We start from the raw sequence: 19,556 nt of genomic DNA, 5'->3' as shown, positions 1-19,556 counted from the left end.
AATGCCCTAGAGCCCTACAATGGCCTATGTGACCGGATAACGGAAACCCGCCACCAGTCACCTACAGGAACCTCACCCTGGAATTAGTGCGCCCTAGAAAGCCCTCGATTACCTGGTCCCTACATGCATGTTTCGCTGGAAGAGATGAGTAACAAGCTCATCAGGGGAAACACGGGAGCTTGGGCTGAACCTGTGCAGGGTGCACTGACAATGATGTCAAATGTGCGCTCTGCACAGAGACAAAATTTAACCACGATCCAGATATGGATCAACGTGGGCAGACTAGCTATGAGGGAAAAGGGGGGTTTGGATATGAAGCCCCTCTCCTAATAACCAACTCAGACGCATGGGCTGATGTAGCCTAGGTAGCACATAAAAATCACTACCTTTTAAAGAGGGAGCCAGCCTCAGAATGAGGCTTGGCTAGGACACTCCTACCTCATTCGGAGCAAGCGGTGCACGCCCGCGCATGCGCGGAGCGGTACATTGCATAGAAGGAGGAAGGCAAGAAAGCGGACGTGAGTGATAAAGATGACGTCACCGCGTCCTATCTCGCTGATACACGCGAGATCACGCGACGGTTGCCAAGCAAACGGGACGCTGTTCCCAGGCACCGTCGGACCGCGCAGCTCCAGATATGTAGCTGTGCTCGATATAAGCATGGTATTTAATGGCACAAAGATAAAATAATATTGTAATCAAGACTATGTTGGCAGTATATGAACACATATGAAGGGGAGAAGGGATGATGATATCGAAGGAAGGGGCAGGGAGGCAGGGGGGGAGGGAACAGAATAAATATAAATAATAAATATAATTATAAATATGAAAGGAGACACAAGGGAGGGAGGGCAGCATGGAAACATACAATGAATGAGAAAGTATGCAAGAAACCACTAATGGACTAAATGAAACATAATAAAAGTACCAGGATGCCCCCCTCTAGTGATATATCATGCTTGGATATTTTCCTCCAACTTGTGACAGCAGACCTCAAACAAATAACATCTCTCCCCTCTTGCAATAATTGCACTAGGGAAGAATGGGAAGCCATTACTTCACTCAAAAATGATTCCACGATCACCGTGAAGCCCTCAGACAAAGGGGGCAACACGGTGATCTTGGATACGGCCGATTATAGGGTCATGTGTGAACAGATCCTTCGGGATAAAAAGAGCTATGAAGTCTTGTCATATAATCCAACAGACTCATACTTAGTTGAACTTATGGATATCCTGCAGGATGCTAAAACAAAGAAATTAATCTCCGCGGGAGAACTGGACTTTCTGTATCCCAAACACCCGGTAATCGACACTTTCTATAGCCTACCGAAGGTGCATAAGGGGACAACTCCCCTTAAAGGTAGGCCCATTGTCTCGGGTGTCGGCTGCATTAGCCAAAATTTGGGCATATACATTGATAAAGTCCTTATGCCCTTCGTAGTGTCCCTGCCATCTTATGTCAGGGACACTATGGACCTGCTTAAGAGACTTGATGGTGTAAGTATCGAACCACAGGTTATTCTGGGTAGCATCGATGTAGAGGCTTTATACTCATCTATCCCCCATCTAGCCGGTCTCAAGGCAGTAGGACATTATCTGAGTATGAGGGGCTGTCAGTTTTCTCAGCACAACACATTTGTGCTGAGACTCCTTGAGTATCTGTTGACGCATAACTTTTTCTATTTCGGCCCGAGACTCTACCACCAGCTCAGGGGCACGGCGATGGGTTGCTCCTGTGCGCCGGCGTACGCAAACCTGCTCCTGGGCTGGTGGGAGGCTACCTGTGTGTTCTCTGAGGAGATGTCGTCGAGTACCGGGCCCATAGGTTTGTGGGCCCATTACATTGACGACGTCTTCCTCATCTGGAACGATTCCAAATCATCTTTCTCTGACTTTGTCGACAAATTGAATTGTAACGACATAGGTCTGAGGTTCACACATGAATCTGATCCAGTAAGCCTCCCTTTCCTCGATATTTCCCCTTCTAGGAAAGGCATTGATGAACTTTCTACAATTATCTTTAGAAAGCCCACCTCCACTAATTCGGTCCTTCATTGGAGCACTAGCCACCCTACCCCCCTGAAGAGGGGTATTCCGTGTGGTCAATACCTGCGCCTTAGGCGCAACTGCTCCGAGGGACCTGAATTTAAGAAAAGGGACAATGATCTAAGGACTAGATTTCTCAATAGGGGGTACCCTGATAATGTACTCAGGCAGGCCTACCACAGGGCGGCCGACACGGCCCGTTCGGACCTCCTGGTGCCTAGGGTAAGAATGCCTCAGGACCAGAAGATCCGATTGCTAGGCACCTTTGATGGCTGTGCCGACAGAATACGAGGGATCCTCAGTAAGCACTGGCCCATCTTGATGATGGATCCAGATATTAAGGAAGCCGTACACGACTACCCCCAGATAACGTTCAGAAGGAGTAGCAATCTGAAGGATCTCCTCGTGCACAGCCATTTTACACCAGTACCTAGGCAAGGCACCTGGCTTGACCGTAGGCCCATGGGCTGTTTTAGGTGTAGTGGTTGTGTAGCCTGTGGTTCTATTCAAACAGGTAAAACCTTCTTTAGCTCCAACCTGTTAAAAACGTTCCCCATTAAGGATTTTATCAATTGCAAGACGCAGGGCGTTATTTACAAGATCACCTGCGACTGCGGTTTGGAATATGTGGGAAAAACGAAACGTGAGCTGCGCAGGCGCCTTGGCGAGCATCTTGGCGATATTGCCAATAACAGGGACACAGCAGTGTCGAAGCATGTTCATGATCACCATCAGGGGAATCCAAATTGTCTTAAGGCAATGGGAATTGAGAAAGTTCTGCGTTCAACCCGTGGTGGAGACTGGGACCATGTGTTACTCCAGAGAGAATCCCGCTGGATTTACACACTAGGTATAGTCTCACCCATGGGCCTTAACAGCTCAATTATAGCTGTTTCATTTAGTCCATTAGTGGTTTCTTGCATACTTTCTCATTCATTGTATGTTTCCATGCTGCCCTCCCTCCCTTGTGTCTCCTTTCATATTTATAATTATATTTATTATTTATATTTATTCTGTTCCCTGCCTCCCTGCCCCTTCCTTCGATATCATCATCCCTTCTCCCCTTCATATGTGTTCATATACTGCCAACATAGTCTTGATTCCAATATTATTTTATCTTTGTGCCATTAAATACCATGCTTATATCGAGCACAGCTACATATCTGGAGCTGCGCGGTCCGACGGTGCCTAGGAACAGCGTCCCGTTTGCTTGGCAACCGTCGCGTGATCTCGCGTGTATCAGCGAGATAGGACGCGGTGACGTCATCTTTATCACTCACGTCCGCTTTCTTGCCTTCCTCCTTCTATGCGATGTACCGCTCCGCGCATGCGCGGGCGTGCACCGCTTGCTCCGAATGAGGTAGGAGTGTCCTAGCCAAGCCTCATTCTGAGGCTGGCTCCCTCTTTAAAAGGTAGTGATTTTTATGTGCTACCTAGGCTACATCAGCCCATGCGTCTGAGTTGGTTATTAGGAGAGGGGCTTCATATCCAAACCCCCCTTTTCCCTCATAGCTAGTCTGCCCACGTTGATCCATATCTGGATCGTGGTTAAATTTTGTCTCTGTGCAGAGCGCACATTTGACATCATTGTAGTGCACCCTGCACAGGTTCAGCCCAAGCTCCCGTGTTTCCCCTGATGAGCTTGTTACTCATCTCTTCCAGCGAAACATGCATGTAAGGAACCAGGTAAGCGAGGGCTTTCTAGGGTGCACTAATTCCAGGGTGAGGTTCCTGTAGGTGACTGGTGGCGGGTTTCCGTTATCCGGTCACATAGGCCATTGTAGGGCTCTAGGGCATTACTAGGGCCAGCCAGTTCTACACACCACCCTGCGTCACGCAATTGCCGCTAGCAACGGTGTGCTCATCTATCAACACCGGCTGGACAATTGTTGTTTTAGGAGCATCTCATCTGAGCGGTAGGACCAACCGGTTATTTTCTGGTGCCGCCGAGCATCTCTTTTAGTGTATGACTTGGTTTTGTGCACTATTACCATCTGTGTGGCAAACCGCCGCGTTGCTTCTTGTTTATATTTATACATTATTATCTATTATCATGGGACCTATTTTCTAAAAATTTCTAATTAAATGTTAAGTTTTAATTTTGACCACTTATTACATATTTCTTCTGTCTGACTCAGGTGGTCATCCATTATTATCTAATTTATCATTTGCATTCTCTTGATGAGCTTCAAGAGGTAGTCCCCTGAAATGGTATTCCAACAGTCTTGAAGGAGTTCCCAGAGATGCTTAGCACTTGTTGGCCCTTTTGCCTTCACTCTGCGGTCCAGCTCACCCCAAACCATCTCGATTGGGTTCAGGTCCGGTGACTGTGGAGGCCAGGTCATCTGGCGCAGCACCCCATCACTCTCCTTCAAGGTCAAATAGCCCTTACTTTCAAAGTTTTCCCAATTTTTCGGCTGACTGACTGACCTTCATTTCTTAAAGTAATGATGGCCACTCGTTTTTCTTTACTTACTGCTTTTTTCTTGCTATAATACAAATTCTAACAGTCTACTCAGTAGGACTATCAGCTGTGTATCCACCTGACTTCTCCTCAACGACACTAATGGTCCCAACCCCATTTATAAGGCAAGAAATCCCACTTATTAACCACCTCAGCCCCTATGGCTTAAACACCCTGAAAGACCAGGCCACTTTTTACACTTCTGACCTACACTACTTTCACTGTTTATTGCTCGGTCATGCAACTTACCACCCAAATGAATTTTACCTCCTTTTCTTCTCACTAATAGAGCTTTCATTTGGTGGTATTTCATTGCTGCTGACATTTTTACTTTTTTTGTTATTAATCGAAATTTAACGATTTTTTTGCAAACTAATAGATTTTTCACTTTCAGTTGTAAAATTTTACAAAAAAAACGAGATCCATATATAAATTTTGCTCTAAATTTATTGTTCTACATGTCTTTGATAAAAAAAAAATGTTTGGGTAAAAAAAAATGGTTTGGGTAAAAGTTATAGCGTTTACAAACTATGGTACAAAAATGTGAATTTCCGCTTTTTGAAGCAGCTCTGACTTTCTGAGCACCTGTCATGTTTCCTGAGGTTCTACAATGGCCAGACAGTACAAACACCCCACAAATGACCCCATTTCGGAAAGTAGACACCCTAAGGTATTCGCTGATGGGCATAGTGAGTTCATAGAACTTTTTATTTTTTGTCACAAGTTAGCGGAAAATGATGATTTTATATATTTTTTTTTTCTTACAAAGTCTCATATTCCACTAACTTGTGACAAAAAATAAAAACTTCCATGAACTCACTATGCCCATCAGCGAATACCTTGGGGTGTCTTCTTTCCAAAATGGGGTCACTTGTGGGGTAGTTATACTGCCCTGGCATTCTAGGGGCCCAAATGTGTGGTAAGGAGTTTGAAATCAAATTCTGTAAAAAATGCCCTGTAAAATCCGAAAGGTGCTCTTTGGAATGTGGGGCCCTTTGCCCACCTAGGCTGCAAAAAAGTGTCACACATCTGGTATCTCCGTACTCAGGAGAAGTTGGGGAATGTGTTTTGGGGTGTCATTTTACATATACCCATGCTGGGTGAGAGAAATATCTTGGCAAAAGACAACTTTGTATAAAAAAATGGGAAAAGTTGTCTTTTGCCAAGATATTTCTCTCACCCAGCATGGGTATATGTAAAATGACACCCCAAAACACATTCCCCAACTTCTCCTGAATACGGAGATACCACATGTGGGACACTTTTTTGCAGCCTAGGTGGGCAAAGGGGCCCACATTCCAAAGAGCACCTTTCGGATTTCACTGGTCATTTTTTACAGAATTTGATTTCAAACTCCTTACCACACATTTGGGCCCCTAGAATGCCAGGGCAGTATAACTACCCCACAAGTGACCCCATTTTGGAAAGAAGACACCCCAAGGTATTCCATGAGGGGCATGGCGAGTTCCTAGAATTTTTTATTTTTTGTCACAAGTTAGTGGAAAATGATGATTTTTTTTTTCCTTACAAAGTCTCATATTCCACTAACTTGTGACAAAAAATAAAAACTTCCATGAACTCACTATGCCCATCAGTGAATACCTTGGGGTGTCTTCTTTCCAAAATGGGGTCACTTGTGGGGTAGTTATACTGCCCTGGCATTCTAGGGGCCCAAATGTGTGGTAAGTAGTTTGAAATCAAAATGTGTAAAAAATGACCGGTGAAATCCGAAACGTGCTCTTTGGAATGTGGGCCCCTTTGCCCACCTAGGCTGCAAAAAAAGTGCCACACATGTGGTATTGCCGTACTCAGGAGAAGTTGGGGAATGTGTTTTGGGGTGTCATTTTACATATACCCATGCTGGGTGAGATAAATATCTTGGTCAAATGCCAACTTTGTTTAAAAAAATGGGAAAAGTTGTATTTTGCCAAGATATTTCTCTCACCCAGCATGGGTATATGTAAAATGACACCCCAAAACACATTCCCCAACTTCTCCTGAGTACGGAGATACCACATGTGTGACACTTTTTTGCAGCCTAGGTGGGCTAAGGGGCCCATATTCCAAAGAGCACCTTTCGGATTTCACTGGTCATTTTTTACACATTTTGATTTCAAACTTCTTACCACACATTTGGGCCCCTAGAATGCCAGGGCAGTATAACTACCCCACAAGTGACCCCATTTTGGAAAGAAGACACCCCCAGGTATTTCGTGATGGGCATAGTGAGTTCATGGAAGTTTTTATTTTTTGTCACAAGTTAGTGGAATATGAGACTTTGTAAGGAAAAAAAAAATAAAAAAAAATCATCATTTTCCGCTAACTTGTGACAAAAAATATAAAATTCTAGGAACTCGCCATGCCCCTCACGGAATACCTTGGGGTGTCTTTTTTCCAAAATGGGGTCACTTGTGGGGTAGTTATACTGCCCTGGCATTTTCCAGGGGCCCTAATGTGTGGTAAGTAGGTAAATGACCTGTGAAATCCGAAAGGTGCTCTTTGGAATGTGGGCCCCTTTGCCCACCTAGGCTGCAAAAAAGTGTCACACATGTGGTATCTCCGTATTCAGGAGAAGTTGGGCAATGTGTTTTGGGGTGTCTTTTTACATATACTCATGCTGGGTGAGAGAAATATCTCGGCAAAAGACAACTTTTCCCATTTTTTTTATACAAAGTTGGCATTTGACCAAGATATTTCTCACCCAGCATGGGTATATGTAAAATGACACCCCAAAACACATTGCCCAACTTCTCCTGAGTACGGCGATACCAGATGTGTGACACTTTTTTTGCAGCCTAGATGCGCAAAGGGGCCCACATTCCTTTTATGAGGGCATTTTTAGACATTTGGATCCCAGACTTCTTCTCACGCTTTAGGGCCCCTAGAATGCCAGGGCAGTTTAAATACCCCACATGTGACCCCATTTTGGAAAGAAGACACCCCAAGGTATTCAATGAGGGGCATGGCGAGTTCATAGAATTTTTTTTTTTTTGGCACAAGTTAGCGGAAATTGATAAAAAAAAATTTTTCTCACAAAGTCTCCCTTTCCGCTAACTTGGGACAAAAATTTCAATCTTTCATGGACTCAATATGCCCCTCACGGAATACCTTGGGGTGTCTTCTTTCCGAAATGGGGTCACATGTGGGGTATTTATACTGCCCTGGCATTCTAGGGGCCCTAAAGCGTGAGAAGAAGTCTGGGATCCTAATGTCTAAAAATGCCCTCATAAAAGGAATGTGGGCCCCTTTGCGCATCTAGGCTGCAAAAAAGTGTCACACATCTGGTATCGCCGTACTCAGGAGAAGTTGGGCAATGTGTTTTACGCATTTGGATTCCGTGAGGGGTATGGTGAGTTCATGTGAGATTTTATTTTTTGACGCAAGTTAGTGGAATATGAGACTTTGTAAGAAAATAATAATAATTTCCGCTAACTTGGGCCAAAAAAATGTCTGAATGGAGCCTTACAGGGGGGTGATCAATGACAGGGGGGTGATCAGGGAGTCTATATGTATCCGTGGATCCGTAAAAATCATACGGACATCTGAATGCAGCCTGACAGGAGGGGTGATCAATGACAGGGGGGTGATCAGGGAGTCTATATGGGGTGATCACCCCCCCTGGAAGGCTCCAGGGAGACGCCTGTATGTGTTTTGCGGATCCGATCCATCTATCAGTGGATCCGTAAAAATCATGCGGACGTCTGAATGGAGCTTTACAGGGGGGTGATCAATGACAGGGGGGTAATCAATGACGGGGGGGTGATCAGGGAGTCAATATGGGGTGATCACCACAGTTATTGATCACGCCCCTGTAAGGCTCCATTCAGACGTCCGTATGCGTTTTGCGGATCCGATACATCTATCAGTGGATCCGTAAAAATCATGCGGACATCTGAATGGAGCTTTGCAGGGGGGTAATCAATGACAGGGGGGTGATCAGGGAGTCTATATGGGGTGATCACCACAGTCATTGATCACGCCCCTGTAAGGCTCCATTCAGACGTCCATATGCGTTTTGCGGATCCGATCCATCTATCAGTGGATCCGTAAAAATCATGCGGACGTCTGAATGGAGCTTTACAGGGGGGTGATCAATGACAGGGGGGTAATCAATGACAGGGGGGTGATCAGGGAGTCTATATGGGGTGATCACCACAGTCATTGATCACGCCCCTGTAAGGCTCCATTCAGACGTCCGTATGCGTTTTGCGGATCCGATCCATCTATCAGTGGATCCGTAAAAATCATGCGGACGTCTGAATGGAGCTTTACAGGGGGGTAATCAATGACAGGGGGGTGATCAGGGAGTCTATATGGGGTGATCACCACAGTCATTGATCACGCCCCTGTAAGGCTCCATTCAGACGTCCGTATGCGTTTTGCGGATCCGATCCATCTATCAGTGGATCCGTAAAAATCATGTGGACGTCTGAATGGAGCTTTACAGGGGGGTAATCAATGACAGGGGGGTAATCAATGACAGGGGGGTGATCAGGGAGTCTATATGGGGTGATCACCACAGTCATTGATCACGCCCCTGTAAGGCTCCATTCAGACGTCCGTATGCGTTTTGCGGATCCGATCCATCTATCAGTGGATCCGTAAAAATCATGCGCACATCTGAATGGAGCTTTACAGGGGGGTGATCAATGACAGGGGGGTAATCAATGACAGGGGGGTGATCAGGGAGTCTATATGGGGTGATCACCACAGTCATTGATCACGCCCCTGTAAGGCTCCATTCAGCCGTCCGTATGCGTTTTGCGGATCCGATCCATCTATCAGTGGATCCGTAAAAATCATGCGGACATCTGAATGGAGCTTTACAGGGGGGTAATCAAAGACAGGGGGGTGATCAGGGAGTCTATATGGGGTGATCACCACAGTCATTGATCACGCCCCTGTAAGGCTCCATTCAGACGTCCGTATGCGTTTTGCGGATCCGATCCATCTATCAGTGGATCCGTAAAAATCATGCGGACGTCTGAATAGAGCTTTACAGGGGGGTAATGAATGACAGGGGGTAATGAATGACAGGGGGGTGATCAGGGAGTCTATATGGGGTGATCAGGGGTGATCAAGGGTGATCAAGGGTGAATAAGGGGTTAATAAGTGACAGGGGGGGGTGTAGTGTAGTGGTGCTTGGTGCAACATATTACTGAGCTACCTGTGTCCTCTGGTGGTCGATCCAAACAAAGGGGACCACCAGAGGACCAGGTAGCAGGTATATTAGACGCTGTTATCAAAACAGCGTCTAATATACCTGTTAGGGGTTAAAAAAAATCACATCTCCAGCCTGCCAGCGAACGATCGCCGCTGGCAGGCTGGAGATCCACTCGCTTACCTTCCGATCCTGTGAGCGCGCGCGCCTGTGTGCGCGCGTTCACAGGAAATCTCGCGTCTCGCGAGATGACGCGTATATGCGTGACTGTGCGCAGCGCTGCCACCTCCGGAACGCGAATCTGCGTTAGGCGGTCCGGAGGTGGTTAAACCTGACAGGGCACACCTGTGAAGTGAAAACCATTTCAAGGGACTACCTCTTGAAGCTTATCAAGAGAATGCCAAGAGTGTGCAAAGCAGTAATCAAAGCAAAAGGTGGCTACTTTGAAGAACCTAGAATATGACATATTTTCAGTTGTTCCACACTTGTTTGTTATGTATATAATTCCACATGTGTTAATTTATAGTTTTGATGCCTTCAGTGTGAATCTACAATTTTCACAGTCATGAAAATAAAGATAACTCTTGGTCTGTACTGTATATACACTCACCTAAAGAATTATTAGGAACACCATACTAATACGGTGTTGGACCCCCTTTTGCCTTCAGAACTGCCTTAATTCTACGTGGCATTGATTCAACAAGGTGCTGATAGCATTCTTTAGAAATGTTGGCCCATATTGATAGGATAGCATCTTGCAGTTGATGGAGATTTGAGGGAGGCACATCCAGGGCACGAAGCTCCCGTTCCACCACATCCCAAAGATGCTCTATTGGGTTGAGATCTGGTGACTGTGGGAGCCGCCATTTTAGTACAGTGAACTCATTGTCATGTTCAAGAAACCAATTTGAAATGATTCGAGCTTTGTGACATGGTGCATTATCCTGCTGGAAGTAGCCATCAGAGGATGGATACATGTTCTCATTCTGTTTACGCCAAATTCGGATTCTACCATTTGAATGTCTCAACAGAAATCGAGACTCATCAGACCAGGCAACATTTTTCCAGTCTTCAACAGTCCAATTTTGGTGAGCTCATGCAAATTGTAGCCTCTTTTTCCTATTTGTAGTGGAGATGAGTGGTACCCGGTGGGGTCTTCTGCTGTTGTAGCCCATCCGCCTCAAGGTTGTGCGTGTTGTGGCTTCACAAATGCTTTGCTGCATACCTCGGTTGTAACGAGTGGTTATTTCAGTCAACGTTGCTCTTCTATCAGCTTGAATCAGTCGGCCCATTCTCCTCTGACCTCTAGCATCCACCAGGCATTTTTGCCCACAGGACTGCTGCATACTGGATGTTTTTCCCTTTTCACACCATTCTTTGTAAACCCTAGAAATGGTTGTGCGTGAAAATCCCAGTAACTGAGCAGATTGCGAAATACTCAGACCAGCCCGTCTGGCACCAACAACCATGCCACGCTCAAAATTGCTTAAATCACCTTTCTTTCCCATTCTGACATTCAGTTTGGAGTTCAGGATATTGTCTTGACCAGGAGCACCCCCCTAAATGCATTGAAGCAACTGCCATGTGATTGGTTGACTAGATAATTGCATTAATGAGAAATAGAACAGGTGTTCCTAATAATTCTTTAGGTGAGTGTATATATATATATATATATATATATATATATATGCAAATCCATGGAAGATCACGCTAATAATGGTGGCTATGGATACAGCAACTAATGAATAAATGAAAGTAAAGTAAAACAAAAAAATAAAAAAAATTGTAAAATAGAGCCCAGCAAATAAAGATATGAAAGCAAAGGCCCTAGGAGTTAATCAGTAGATAAAAAATATTCTCTCTTTATCTAAAAAGTGCATCTAGGGTTTCCATACTTTTTTCTAACATGGTTGAAAAGGGAGGAGGCCTAGTGAAAAGGGGTGGGGCTTCATGGGAAAGGGGGCAGGGCAATTTTGCGCCAAATTGTGCCACAATTCTATCTCAATGTAAGCCAACTAATAGTTGGTATAGAGTCAAAGAAAAGTGTCTATCCCTGTACCAGATATATCATCGAGCCGGACCACTGTGATAAATGTGGTGCAGGTTTCGACAGTCGGTCTAAGCTTACTCCATCTTTAGTAATCTGCGCCAGAGATCATTTTATACATTTTGATCTGATAAATCTCTTTTAGAGTTGTTATCTTGATTCTTTAATTTGGTTTTCTCCTATTATTATTTTGCAGGTTGAGATAGTGATGTCGTTGCTTGGTATGTTTTGTCCCCCACTGTTTGAAACAATTGCAAATTTAGAAGATTACCATCCTCGGGTGGCATTAAAGTGGCAGTTGGGAAGAATCTTTGCTTTGTTTCTTGGCAATCTATACACATTCTTACTTGCTCTGATGGATGATGTTAATGAGAAAGTAAGAACTGAATACCCACCTGCTCAAACTGTTCCTAATATGCATTCATGCATCTGTGTATGTCAGTGCCTAAAAGAAAGTTATTTTGTTTCATTTTGTTGCAGCTAGCTCAAGAGGATGCTGTAAAGAATGTCACTTACTGGACTTTATACAACTACTACAATTCTACCACCAACATAAATGGAACAGACACCACCCCACCACCCCTACCTCATGCTGATGTCCCTAGAGGTCCCTGCTGGGAAACTAATGTTGGAGTTGTAAGAACTACTTCATCCTAATATCATTTGCTGTTTTATGTATCTTTAATCACTATGAAAAGATTTCAACCCCTTCCCAAATTCCTTATATAAATTTACATTGCCGGTCCAGTATTTAAATATAGTGAGCGAGCGCAGCAGGCACCATAGCCGCCGGGAGGCTGCTGTTGTAAACAGCAGGTACCCGGGACTAATGTGTGCAATTGACCATAGCGCCAATCACATACTTTTAACCCTTCAGATGCCATGGTTAATCAGATAAGAATTGGGGAAGCAGGAGTGTGTGTGTGTGTGGCAGCCTCTACTTTCGTCAGTGATATGAGGCTGTTGTACATTAGTACCTATTGAGCCCCTGCCTGTAGTAGGGCTCCTTGGGAACACAGTGTATTTCTCATAGACTCCAATGCTAATTGAAAAAAAAAGTTGAAAATTTGAATTTCTCTGCTTTTAACCCCTTAAGGACGCAGCCCTATTTCACCTTAAGGACCAGGCCGATTTTTGCAAATCTGGCCAGTGTCACTTTAAGTGCTGATAACTTTAAAATGCTTTGACTTATCCAGGCCATTCTGAGACTGTTTTTTAGTCACATATTGTACTTCATGACACTGGTAAAATGAAGTAAAAAAAAATCATTTTTATTTATAAAAAAATACCAAATTAACCCAAAATTTGTAAAAAATTGCTAATTTCTAAGTTTCAATTTCTCTACTTCTATAATACATAGTAATACCTCCAAAAATAGTTATTACTTTACATTCACCATATGTCTACTTCATGTTTGTATCATTTTGGGAATGATATTTTATTTTTGGGGATGTTACAAGGCTTAGAAGTTTAGAAGCAAATCTTGAAATTTTGTCAGAAATTTTCAAAAACCCAATTTTTAGGGACCAGTTCAGGTCTGAAGTCACTTTGCGAGGCTTACATAATAGAAACCACCCAAAAATGACCCTATTCTATAAACTACACCCCTCAAGGTATTCAAAACAGATTTTACAAACTTGGTTAACCCTTTAGGTGTTCCACAAGAATTAAAGGAAAATAGATATACAATTTCAAAATTTCACTTTTTTGGCAGATTTTCCATTTTAATAATTTTTTTCCAGTTACAAAGCAAGGGTTAACAGCCAAACCAAACTCAATATTTATGGCCCTGATTCTGTCGTTTACAGAAACACCCCATATGTGGTCGTAAACCGCTGTACGGGCACACGGCAGGGTGCAGAAGGAAAGGAATGCCATACGGTTTTTGGAAGGCAGGTTTTGCTAGACTGTTTTTTTTGACACCATGTCCCATTTGAAGCCCCTCTGATGCACACCTAGAGTAGAAACTCCATAAAAGTGACCCCATGTAAGAAACTACACCCCTCAAGGTATTCAAAACAGATTTTTCAAATGTCGTTAACCCTTTAGGTGTTCCACAAGAATTAATGAAAAATTGAGATACAATTTCAAAATTTCACTTTTTTGGCAGATTTTCCATTTTAATAAATTTTTTCCAGTTACAAAGCAAGGGTTAACAGCCAAACCAAACTCAATATTTATGGCCCTGATTCTGTAGTTTACAGAAACACCCCATATGTGGTCGTAAACCGCTGTACGGGCACACAGCAGGGCGCAGAAGAAAAGGAATGCCATACGGTTTTTGGAAGGCAGGTTTTGCTGGACTGTTTTTTTGACACCATGTCCCATTTGAAGCCCCCCTGATGCACCCCTAGAGTAGAAATCTATAATAGTGACCCCATCTAAGAAACTACACCCCTCTAGGTATTCAAAACATATTTTACAAACGTCGTTAACCCTTTAGGTGTTCCACAAGAGTTATTGGCAAATGGAGATGAAATTTCAGAATTTCAATTCTTTGGCAAATTTTCCATTATTTATCCATTTTTTCCAGTAACAAAGCAAGGGTTAACAGCCAAACAAAACTCAATATTTATGGCTCTGATTCTGTAGTTTACAGAAACACCCCATATGTGGTCGTAAATAGCTGTACAGGCACACGGCAGGGCACAGAAGGAAAGGAATGCCATACGGTTTTTGGAAGGCAGATTTTGCTGGACGGTTTTTTTTGACACCATGTCCCATTTGAAGCCCCCCTGATGCACCCCTAGAGTTTAAACTCCAAAAAGTGGCCCCATTTTAGAAACTACGGGATAGGGTGGCAGTATTGTTGGTACTAGTTTAGGGTACATATGATTTTTGGTTGCTCAATATTACACTTTTTGTGAAGCAAGATAACAAGAAATAGCTGTTTTGGCACCGTTTTTATTTTTGGTTATTTACAACATTCATCTGACAAGTTATATCATGAGATATTTTTATAGACCAGGTTGTCACGGATGCGGCGATACCTAATATGTATACTTTTTTTTTATTTATGTAAGTTTTACACAATGATTTCATTTTTGAAGCAAAAAAAATAATGTTTTAGTGTTTCCATAGTCTGAGAGACATAATTTTTTCAGTTTTTGGGAGATTCCCATGGGTAGGGTATGATTTTTGCAGGATGAGATGACGGTTTTATTGGCACTATTTTGGGGTGCGTGTGACTTTTTGATCGCTTGCTATTACACTTTTTGTGATGTAACGTGACAAAAAATTGTTTATTTAGCACAGTTTTTATTTTACATTTTTTACGGTGTTCATCTGAGGGGTTAGGTCATTTGATATTTTTATAGAGCCAGTCGATACGGACGCGGCGATACCTAATATGTATACTTTTTATTTATTTATGTTATTTATGTACGTTTTACACAATAATATAATTTTTGAAACAAAAAAAAATTATGTTTTAGTGTCTCCATATTCTGAGAGCCATAGATTTTTCAGTTTTTGGGTGATTATCTTAGGTAGGGTATCATTTTTTGCGGGATGAGATGACTATTTGATTGGCACTATTTTGGGGTGCATATGACTTTTTGATCGCTTGCTATTACACTTTGTGTGATGTAAGGTGACAAAAAATGGTTTATTTAGCACCGTTTTTATTTTTTATTTTTTACGGTGTTCATCTGAGAGGTTAGGTCATGTGATATTTTTATAGAGCCGGTTGATACGAACGCGGAAATACCAAATATGTATACTTTTTTTTTATTTATGTAAGTTTTACACAATAACAGCTTTTTTCAAACAATAAAAATGATGTTTTAGTGTCTCCATATTCTGAGCCATATTTTTTATTTTTTTTTGGGAGATTGTCTCAGGTAGGGGCTCATTTTTTGAGGGATGAGGTGACAGTTAGATTTGTTCTATTTTAGTGGGCAAACACCTTTTTGATCGCTTGCTGTTGTACTTTTTGTGATATAAGGTGACAAAAAAATGGTTTATTTAGCACAGTTTTTATTTTTTATTTTTTTGGTGTTCATCTAAGGGGTTAGGTCATGTGATATGTTTATAGAGCCGGTCGATACAGACACGGCGATACCTAATATGTATAATTTTTTTTACCAAATTTTTTTAACTTTATTTGGGGAAAATGACATTTTTGTTTATTTTTACTTTAAACTTTTAATTTTCTGGAGGGAAAATGTAATTTTGTCCAACTTTTTTTTTACTTTATTTTTTGTCCCACTTTGGGACTTCAACTTTTGGGGGTCTAATCTCTTTTACAATGCATTCCAATACTTCTGTGTATTACTCATACAGCTTCCGGCCAGCTTCACAGGCTCTTCACTGGAAGGCAGCGCGATGCCTTCCTTAGACATCGTGCTGCCTTCCATGCCATCGGGTCCCCCCTACAGCCGCATGGGGACCCGATGGCACCGCCGCCCGCAACCGCCGGAAAAGGTAAAAGCCGCAAACCGCAGGTCTGAATTGACCTGCGGTTTGCGGCGATCGCTGACATGGGGGGGTCACGGGACTCCCCCCCGGCATTGTGACAGGAGGCCCGCTGAATGATTTCAGTGGACATCCTGTTGCGATTAACCCCCGCCGCAATTGCGATTTAAACTTAGGACATACCGGTACGCCCTGAGTCCTTAAGCGGTCAAAAACATAAAAGCACATTGGGGGTCATTTTTTAAGACTGGCATTGTAGATGCCGGTCTTAATAATCCTGTGCAGCAGCCTCTACAGAACTTCAGCGCATCCACCGCCTTTCTAAATCTATGCTAGCTCCCTTGCTGGCTTATACCATTTTCTATGCTTAAAGCAGGTTGGCCCATCCTCTTTCCTGCCCATACCACGCCCCCTTTTTTAGACCTGGCATGTGCCGGGAAAATATGCAGATTCTGGCACAAATCACCTTTGGGACATTATCTACATCAGAAATATGCCAAAATAGGTTAATTTCTGTTAGTAAATGACCACCATTATTTTTTAGCTGGACCACCCCTTTAACCCTAAATAGCAGGAATCTATTTTTCTTTATTGCAGATAGAATATGGATTGATTAAACGCTTAATCAGGAATATGCCTAAGATTAAGAGCTTTCTAAATCCAAGCATTGTCTGCAATAAAGAGATAAAAATCGACAAGTGTGCTTACGCATTTCAAGTAGTAAGCTGTCTATTATAGCCTATGTCTATGTTTATAGTATAGGTATTATGACACAATCCGATTAATTCAGTATGTCTACATCTTACTGATTTTCTATAAGATGTTTTCAGGCTTACAAATTGAGTGACAAAAATGTTTCGGGAGCTAGAAGCTCATAATTCCCTCATAATCAGGCAGGCTTTTGTTAGCAAAAAAGTCTGCCTGCAATAATACATGCTTTTAAGAGTATTTATTGGTTTGTTTAAATTGTTACATGGTGTATTCAAATGTACAATTATTACAAATTACACACAAATAAAGAATGAATACTAATTTCACACAACTAGGCGAATAACTAGAGATATCTCCAGACTCAGTAAAATTCTGCCCAGCACTAACCAGCAATATAGATAATTCACTATACTGGTAACTCGTACTATCATTGATAAACAATAAGTAGCTAAAAAATTATAAAACTTATAATATCTCGCATAAGGAATAATAGATAAAATAGCCAACCATTCAATCAAAATGTTTATAAATTTTTATTATTATTATTTATTGTAATCATATAATTATGATAATTAAAAGGGCTGACCAAAGAGTCTGCAGGGATCCTTGTTTTTACTTGATTAGGACTAAGGTGCAATATCCGGTGCAATCACTACCAAAAGTATGGTGATGTAACTAGTAATCAATGAAGAGGCCATGGCGCTGCTTTGGGACACGTTGCCACTTGCCAGTGTTTGGCTGAAGCAGTGCTAAGGGACCAGAAGAAGCCAGAACGGGTTCTCGGCACCGGAATGGAGCATTGAGGCGCTGGTGTACTCTTGTAAGGTTATCAGAAGCTAGTAGTTTGTCTTTGCATCTCTGGATCATTTAATTACAGTGATATTATATTATTGTAGCTGTTCAATCAATCAGATTCTACCTTGTTTTCGTGTGCTTGCATCCCAATTAGGAATTTGTAAGGCTGACAGTATCTGACATTATGGTGACATATGTGACTATTCTAGTTGGGGATTTCCTCCGTGCCTGCTTTGTAAGATTCATGAACTACTGTTGGTGCTGGGACTTGGAAGCTGGGTTTGTAAGTTATTTTATATCTTTCAATAATTATATGTATTTTTTGTTTATTCGTTTTTCATGCACCTGAAATTCGCTTCTAATGTGTTTCTTGTTTATTGTACATTGCTTGAAGGGCATATGTCATCAGAAAATGTCCTATTGTTTAAATCACATTTTTATGTTTAACGTATTTTTAAATTTTTTTTGATGATGTTATTTTTAATTTTCCAAATAATAGAACATGTTCTATTTTTTTGCGGTGCGGACGGATCACGTGCCCGTGGATTGGGAACCGCAAATTGCAGCCATGTGCATAAGGCCTTATAGAAGTCACTAAGGCCCCCTCCTGAGCATTGTGTCTATGGCCCATAAATATGTTCAGGAAATACAGTAGAATAAAAAAACTGTAATCAGAAAGTAAAAAAAAAAAATTGAAAAGAAGGATGTATGTTACTATCTGGTTTTAACTGGCAGGTAACATTTTCAGTGACACATTTCCTTTGAAGGAATTGTCCAAGTTATTTTAAAAAAAAGTCAGCCAATAAAATAACAAATACTCACCAAAATAACTTCAAAGGTGTTGTCTAGGATTAAACAAAGATGGCTGGTTTCTACCAAAAACAGCACCACATCCGTCAATACGATGTGTCTGGTATAGCATCTTCATTAAAGTGAATACAGTTGAGCTATAATACCATACAAAACCTGTAGAGAGAGAGGTGTGGTGCTGTTTTGGGAAGAAAGCAGACATCTAATTCTGGACAACTCCTTTAAAGGGAATCTTTCACCAGGGGCCTCCCAATCTAACGGTTTGCTTAGACACATAGCTGTGGTTCACCTGATTAAAATGATGTTTTCTTTTCTTGATCTGAGGCTCCTTTCCTGAGTTAGGATACTTTTTCTTAATATGCAGATTAGGCTTTTGGCACAATGAGGGCATGGTTAATGCTCTTACTGCACCCAAACTCCACTCATTTCTGGCACCAGCCCTTCCTTGCTGTTTTGATTGACAAGGTAAGTCAGTGGCAAAGCAATAAGGGAGGGGCTGGCCACAGAAAGAGTGGAGCTTGGGTGCAACAAGAGAAATGGTCTCTGTAGTTGGGTAACTTTTGCTAGAAAAGCAAAGGTAAAGTGCGCACCATAGGGTAGTATATTGACAACTTAATTAGAGTGATTAGAGCAAACAAAATGAAGGCTCACCTTCTCAAGTTGTGCTAGAAATAGGCACAACTCACAACTCTACCGTGCGTTTGTGAGTAAGGCGTGTCCGGTTCGGTGGATGCTGCCGCTGTATCCAAAAGCTTCAGGAGATAGAGCCCAAGACTTCTCCAAATGGATATATGGTATATAGTCAGCTGGGTCATAAATGGCGCAAGAAACCACCTCACCAGGCACTCATGTAGAGAATAAAAATTCTTCTTCCTTATTGCATATTCTTTTGCTGTGTAAAAACGACGCGTTTCGGAGGTCTAGAACCCCCTTCATCAGGTTAAAAGGCTTAATAAGGAAAGGAACATGATTCATGAGTATTTTAACACAAAAAGGGTGCCAGAAAACACCCCTGGGAAGTCCTCTGGGAGTGGCTCTCTCCCAGGGAACTAACTAATTTTCATACGATAAAACCATCAGTGATATATAAAACAAAGCACATGA

At 42.3% G+C, this 19,556-nt stretch overlaps 1 protein-coding gene across 1 annotated transcript in view; it reads left to right on the top strand.

Moving 5' to 3' along the window:
* TMC2 (transmembrane channel like 2) overlaps positions 1-19,556 on the top strand; it is a 129,597-nt gene that overhangs the window by 77,233 nt on the left and 32,808 nt on the right. Inside the window, exons 9-11 of the mRNA XM_040433923.1 lie at positions 11,917-12,096; positions 12,201-12,356; positions 17,797-17,925. Of these exons, the coding sequence (XP_040289857.1) occupies positions 11,917-12,096; positions 12,201-12,356; positions 17,797-17,925 (465 nt within the window). The remainder of the gene's footprint in view (positions 1-11,916; positions 12,097-12,200; positions 12,357-17,796; positions 17,926-19,556) is intronic.

The sequence above is a fragment of the Bufo bufo genome, chromosome 5 (assembly GCF_905171765.1).
Source record: "Bufo bufo chromosome 5, aBufBuf1.1, whole genome shotgun sequence".
Taxonomy (NCBI): Eukaryota; Metazoa; Chordata; class Amphibia; order Anura; family Bufonidae; genus Bufo; species Bufo bufo.
The sequence above is the reverse complement of the archived record's forward strand: the minus strand, read 5'-3'. Positions and strand labels throughout refer to the sequence as shown.